Below are 7,402 nucleotides of genomic sequence, written 5' to 3' on the forward strand. Positions count from 1 at the left end.
GCTGGGGCTGGGGCTGGGGCTAGGGAGGGGGGGTTAAACACCTGTTCCTCTGCTCAAACTTATTGCTGGTTGCAACTGTGGACCACAGATCCCAGAAGCACCTGGAAGAAGGAACAGGAAGTGATGAGCAACCCTGCAGAGTCCTGCTGCTAGAAGTCTGGGACCGCAAATCCCAGACACCTTGAAGGCAGCAGGAAAAGGAAGTGAACACACAGCCAGAGAGCTGTGCTCTAGCGCCCCCTGGCCTCTGGATTGAGCCACTGCAGGCATGTGCCTGCATTTCCTGAATTAAAGGTAAATGTTTGGTCACTTCTGTTTCAATTTATTCTGTGCAGCTTAGACTAACCTGCAAAAATTTAATCAGCTCAGCAGCCTAGTTTCATAGCTGGTAGGGTCAGAAGGGACCCGAGCAGAGCATCAAGTCCAACCCCTGCCATGGCAGGAAAGAATACTGGGGTCAAATGACCCCAGCAAGGTGTTCATCTAGCCTCCTCTTAAAGACCCCCACGGTAGGAGCCAGCACCACTTCTCTTGGAAGTCGGTTCCAGATCCTAGCTGCCCTGACCGTGAAGTAGCGCCTCCTGGTGTCTAGTCTGAATCTACCCTCTGCCAGCTTGTGACCGTTATTTCTAGTCACTCCTGGTAGTGCTCAGGGGAACAGGGACTCCCCCAATACCTGCTGGTCCCCCCGGACTAGTTTGTAAACAGCCACTAGGTCCCCCTGCTCAGCCTTCTCTTGTGGAGGCTGAACAGGTTCAGGTCCTTTAGCCTCAGGCTTTTTGACTGTCTGTACTTAGCCAAGATGATTTTAATGTGTTAGAGATTTAAGAACACTGAGTTTTAGCCACATCAGTATGTACTATAGTAGTGGAAACTTTTCAGTTACTTGTTTTCATATAGAGTCCATACATTTTATTATTTGCATGCACATGTAATGCATATAATGAACCTATACAAGTCATATGGAGGCCAGTTAGAGCTCACAAAGCTTATGTTATATCTCTCTACCTACTTTGGTTGGTTTATACTGTGCAAATCTATCCTGCCTTTGATAACGATCATATACAAGGTTCCTACCAGGTAAGTTCTCAACAATCCCCTTGTGTAATTCTTATGGAGCACTCAAGGACATAAGAACATCAAAAAAGCTCCTCTGTGAAAGCTTATTGTTGAAAACCAGAAAAACTTTTACCAGACTTATAACCTGTTACTTACCAGTGTGGCAGGGACAGCAAATGCTTAGTAGTTTGGTTTGAGAGAGAACAATTACTCCAACCATGTGCTCTAAAAATACCTACCACTTGTATTGTTCCTGAAGGAGGTACCCGATAACCCCTTTTACCAAGGGACTCCAAAGTAATCACACCCTTACAAGAAAGAAAAAAAAAAAGGAGACAAGTTCAGTAGATCGATCCAAGAAATTAGACATCAGAATGCTCCAACCACATCATCACACACATTGAAAAAAATGGAACGGATACTGTAGTTAAACGAATATGAAGAGCAGAGGAGGCTACAATGTACTGAAGGTATAGTTCAAGTCAGTAGCAAGGATTTTACAGCTTAATGATCTCCCTGTTTACAGATGTATGAAACAATCCACATTTTTATCTGATTTTCTACATCATTTTTTATTAGAATGCAAACACTTATGTTTAATGGAAGTTAAGCTTGTGGCAAGATACATGCCCTGCAACCAAAATCCTAAAAGACTGGAAATAAGGAGAAAAAGACTGCCCTTTTCAGTTTTATGTCACCTGTAATTACAACAACACCATACTTCAACCCACTTAACACTCTTACTTCCATCACCAGACATCAAAACAAAAGACACCCCAACTTCAATCTGTACTCTAATGCAAAACAGTGATCCCATAAGCTTTTGTCGTATGAGCAGTTCAACATATCTGACTGCCTCACCATTCCCTGTACTGGGACATTTTTTCTTCATTAGCACTGTTGAGGTTGCCATTAAGGTTTTGCGTTGGAGTTCAAATATGATGAAACTGCAGTATGCAATAATCTGTGTGCACAGATAGAGACATGCAAAATAGAATACTGAAGCAAAAACAACTACAAGTAATGTTTTGGATGATGGAAGCTTTAGGTGAATGTTGTTCTAGTCCTGTGATATATAATTGCAGTATTGCATGATTTTTATGCCCTAAGAATGAGAATCAGAACCATGAATCCCAGCTAATCAAATAAACAATGTTATTGTAACCATCCCTGGAATTTCACAATCTACAGCATGGCCTGAGAAACTATATGAAACAATCCTACGAAAATGAAAAATAGGTGTTTGTTCCTCCCCTCATTTCTGTGAAAACATAAAAATATCCCTCAGACTTAAAACAAGCCCTCCCATACGCATACACAAAAGCTGCTTCAACTTTATAAAGCATTCATTTTATTCTCTTTTATTATTCATTTTGTTTTAAAGCTTTCCCAAATTGTGTTAGTAAAAAACTTACGTTATATTTAGAGTTTAAGAACTGAATTTTTGGGAAGGCCTATAGGTTCTTAAAATGCTATGTATTTTACAGGGATGTTTAAAGTAAATGTTTACTATGTTCACTCAAATTTCTTTTTTAAATTAGATATTTCATTCAAAGTTGTAATTATTTATCTAGAAGCTTATAACAGCTTGTGGAAGGCCACTAGGTTTCTGCACAAAATTACAACATAGCAGGAAAGATTTTAAAGTACACTAAAATCATACTGTTTGCAAAGAAATTCAGGGCTGATTGACTTTGCTGCTCACATTAGCTGGTATTTGAGTCCCACCAGGTTCAAAGAAGAGCTTCATCAACTTTTACCTCCAAGGAGTATACTAGCAACTGTCTAAAGCTTGTGGACAATATGCATATATTAGCTCACCAATGGGAGTGCTTAATTTTATTGATTATTGATACCTGTATATTTTCCATCATAAAATAAAAGCTGTGGGTTATAAAAGTTCAAAATTACAGCTGATCAACTCTGTTCTCACCCCAGGAATTATATGGCTGCATGTTGGATTCAAGTGTAGCCTGAGGGGTAAATATCACTGCTTTAGACATAAGTTTTTTATAAAGAGCTATTCAGATTCTCTAAAACATGCATTAGATTTCTGTGGAAGAAAATACCACCCCCACCCCCACCCCAAAAAAAAATTACCATATAGGGGGAGGGCGCATTATCATCTGAAACACTGTAGAATGACACTTCAACTGGAAGTGTCATGTGAGTGGGACAGAAGACTCCACTTGCTCCCACTTCTGCTGTAAAACCATCAACAATGCCTAGAGGGTCTAAACGATAGTTCAAGACAGACTCCTGAAAGACAGAAATGGAAACCCACACTGGGTTAGAAATGCAATATACAATATAGCAATATAAAAGATATAGCAAAAAGTTACTGCTAGACTTTTCTGTAACCTTTATGCATATGAAGTTGTCCATCATACCACGATCTTACCTAATATATCAGACTTAGTTTGGTTCATATCTACACATATCATGCTTGCTCTTGCATAAAGATCATTCCTTTATGAGCAAGATCATGCTTGCTCCTGCACAGAGAAACATGAACACATGAAGATGCTCTATGCCAGGGGCGGGCAATTATTTCGGGCGAAGGGCCACTTACTGAGTTTTGGCAAGCCATCGAGGGCTGCATGACAGGTAGCCAAGGGCAGATAAATATTAATTTTCTAAATTTTTTAGGGGCCCTGTGGGCCAGATAGAATGGCCTGGAGGGCCGCATCTGGCCCACGGGCTGTATTTTACCCACCCCTGCTCTATGCAGAGGTTTGGTACCATTCCAGCTCTTGCACTCATAGCACTTGAACACTGCTGACAGCACTAGGGACAGTGATTCTCAGCTAGGGTGTTGTGACACACTGAAGTCCCTTGAGACACTTTCAAGGGTACTATGGGGTGCAACACTGTGTTAGCACTGATGGGTGTGCAAACATGATTCACAAGATAAACCCAGAAATTTCAAATAGCAATTCAAACATTCTGACATGTTGTGGTCTTTGAGGTATTTTCAGCAGAAGAATTACAAAAACCATAAAAAAGTAAGAGTTGGCATTTTCCCAAGGGCGCCTTGAGCCAAACAAGGGGTGCCTTGAGTCTAAAAAGATTGAGAACCACTATTCTAGGACAGCCTCCCACTCTAGGACATTCCACAAACTATGCACATGCATATGACTGCTTCTTACACTATATAGTGGGAAGTACAGAGACATGACCAGGAATTGTGGTGTCATGGGTGCAGAGGTGGGGTATACACTGGAGTGTCTTAACTTCCCTGTACATGGGCTGCTGATGCTGTAGCACAGGCTCCCTGGGGGGTGCCTTTTTGATATTCCCTCTATATCAGTGCTCACATCTGGTGCTCCAGTCACCCACCTCTAAGTACACCACTGTATACACTTAGACAAAAATGTCAGTAGCTTTAGTGGGTGATATGCGAGAATAAGAACTTTAGTGGTTGGTCTTTTGTGAAGCAAGCTGGGCAAAAATCACAACCGAGTCAAACATGCTTCAAGTTTTTAAAGGTGTAGCTGAATGGCATTGTTTAAGAGTAAACACCCAATCCTTAATCCTGCTCCCACTGCAGCCTGTAGTAAAACCCCATGTAAATCTCTACAGGAGCAGAACATATGAGGTTGCCATAAATAAGGTAATTTAGAAATTTTATTAAAAACAAACTGCACATTTCATACACAGAACTTAGATAAGACCAGTGCACTCAGTAGCTCAGCACATACGTGAAATTTTGAACTAAAGATTTCTGAAATGAAAAGCTAATGCATTCCCAACTCCTTGTGCCTCATTCACACTGATGATATCCAATCTATGAAACCTTTTATAGCATTTTAAGTAAACAGTTAAGACATGTCAAATGATTATAATCTAGTTCTGGTTGTTTTCTTCATCATCCTAATATTACTTGCTTGGCAACTGTTAATGCTTTGGATCATGGCATATGTGTAAGAGGTTTATGAGACCATCACACCAAGCCCTTCATTCAGCACCATAGGCGCTGATTTTTATTTTTGCTGGTGGGTGCTTGCAGGCGTAAAAAAACAAAACGAAACAAAAAACCCTGGTAGTTTACTTTTAACTCAGTGCATTCCTGTGCATGCCCAGAAGAGGCAGCATGTTGCTTCTACCCATCTCTTCAATGTCTGTAAAGATTGGGCACTTCAGTGGGGCTTTATTGGCATTTTTATCTAATAGCCGATTGAATCAGCTTTAGCTAAAAGTGGCAGAAAGCCCCACTGAAGCACCCAATCTTCACAGATGCTGAAGAGCTGGGTAGAAGTCATGTGCTGCTTCTTCTGGTAACCTGCAGTTTTTCCTTTTTTAAAAAAATTATCTGCAAGCAGTTCTGTGGGTGCTGAGCACCTGCTAATTTTTTTTTGATAGGTGCTTGAGCCCCGGAGCACCCACAGAGTCAGTGCCTATGTTCAGTATGCATGTGTAGGCAACAGTATAGAGAAAAGTGCAGAATTACAACCCCCCCACCTTTAAACCACTGAGACAGAATCCAAAAGACAGACTGAGTCCAGATGTTCAGTGTCTTGATGGTTATTGCTTCTTCCAGAGAACAACAGATTAGAGCTACCGCTGATGCCTCATGCCTTAGTAAAGGCACATTTGTTAGGGTGATGTCCCTTAGCCTTTTCCCAACTAAGTACTACACACAAGGCAGTGGGGGCTAGGTTTTTGAGGAACACTATACTCACCTTACTCTGGAGATGGCAACATTGCAGTATTTTATATATGAGCTACCCCACCATGACTAGCTCCACCGTGTTGCCACCTAGCCCTCCAGTTGGATGCAGTGTATGGTCTTACCCAGGACCAATCTTAATATAAATACCATTAAAAATTGTCTTACCCAACTTAAGTCAATGGACAGCCTCACAAATGGACCTAAATGGGATCTAAACTGAGCCCTGAAGCTGGTATAATAGAAAACCAATTTCTAATTACTTGCTTGGGCCTCAGCCCTTTCTGATGCTCTCCTTGAGGTAACAAGTTTTTTAGGAAGCAGGAATGCAGCTTTTGTAATTGAAGAGTGGAGCACAGACTTTTTGGCTCAGTATAAACATGAACACGATATACAACAAAACCGCAGCTAATAAGTACACACGAATATAATTAGTTGTTAATAAAGAAGTACATCAGAATTATAAATAGTTTAGGATTTTTGGACAGCATACTGTACCTCAAAGTTTCCTAGAAGACTAAGACTTGTTATGGGTGGAGCACTGGAACTCAGAAATGATTTTCCATAGACATCTGGATCAGTCTCTCTGTTTATACATTGTTGCTGGCTATTTACAGAAAGCATAAGTATAAAAGCATTCAAACAATTTGTTCCCCTTTTCTGCTACGGATATAAATACATGCAAAGAAACCTTATTTGACATGTTGCAAAGTATTATCCTAAAAAAAAATAATCATGGTTGAAGCATTATATTGATTGTGTTTTTTAAGTAAACTGCAGTGCACACTGCTTTCATAATATGTACAATAAGAGACTGATGAGAAGACTATACAAATGTATATTGTCCATTAGCTCCATGAGTAGGAACTCTTGTATGCAGATGTTTACTGCTGTAGGTCTTGAAATTTCCATTATCAAGCTCCCACAGTAGCAGGTTTTTACATTATCCACAATAGTGAAACAGAGATCTTAAGTGGGCCCTTCATTTCTAGAGGATTTAACCTTGTACCCATTGACTTCAGTACAAAATTTCACTACAGAAATAGTGATCTCATCTCTCTTACCTTTTTAGAGATTTGGAAAATGTACATTCCAAAGAAAGAAAGAATACTTAGGAAATAAAAGGGATCAGGCAACCAACATCCTTTCTTTAGCTGATGATTCAACAACAGGGTCATCAGCTAGAAGGGGATAAGACCCACTAGTGTTTTGATAGTTTTGTACATCTTCATGAATGCAAAGCAGCCATAAGCCCATTTTAGCATAAACAGTCCAAAAAGGCTAAGAAGGAATGTGACTCCGGCCTCATGAAAAAGAAGAATGACAAGATGACTGGCTCTTATGATGAGATGATTGGACCTGTGGATGCAGGAAGAGCAGTGGACGTGATATATCTTGATTTTAGCAAAGTTTTTGATATGGTCTCCCACAAAATCCTTGCAAGCAAGCTAAGGAAGTACAGGCTGGGTGAATGGTCTGTACAGTGGACCTATTTAGTTTGGAGAAGAGAAAACTGAGAGGGGATTTAATAGCAGCCTTCAACTACCTGAAGGATGGTTCCAAAGAGGATGAAGCTATACTGTTCTCAGGGGTGGCAGATGACAGAACGAGGCAATGGTCTCAAATTGCAGCAAGGGAAATTTAGGGTAGCTATTAGGAAATCCTGCAGTGAAA

General features: G+C 40.5%; 1 protein-coding gene across 2 annotated transcripts in view; it reads right to left on the reverse strand.

Moving 5' to 3' along the window:
- Positions 1-7,402, reverse strand: part of FAM214A (family with sequence similarity 214 member A) — a 119,858-nt gene that overhangs the window by 20,381 nt on the left and 92,075 nt on the right. For both annotated transcript variants that reach the window (XM_019504238.1, XM_019504237.1), the window contains exons 8-10: positions 6,227-6,335; positions 3,160-3,318; positions 1,299-1,367 (exon numbers count right to left, since the gene is read on the reverse strand). In XM_019504238.1, coding sequence (XP_019359783.1) covers positions 1,299-1,367; positions 3,160-3,318; positions 6,227-6,335 — 337 coding nt within the window. The remainder of the gene's footprint in view (positions 1-1,298; positions 1,368-3,159; positions 3,319-6,226; positions 6,336-7,402) is intronic.

The sequence above is a fragment of the Gavialis gangeticus genome, unplaced genomic scaffold, assembly GCF_001723915.1.
Source record: "Gavialis gangeticus isolate Ggan-Ray unplaced genomic scaffold, GavGan_comp1, whole genome shotgun sequence".
Lineage (NCBI taxonomy): Eukaryota > Metazoa > Chordata > Crocodylia > Gavialidae > Gavialis > Gavialis gangeticus.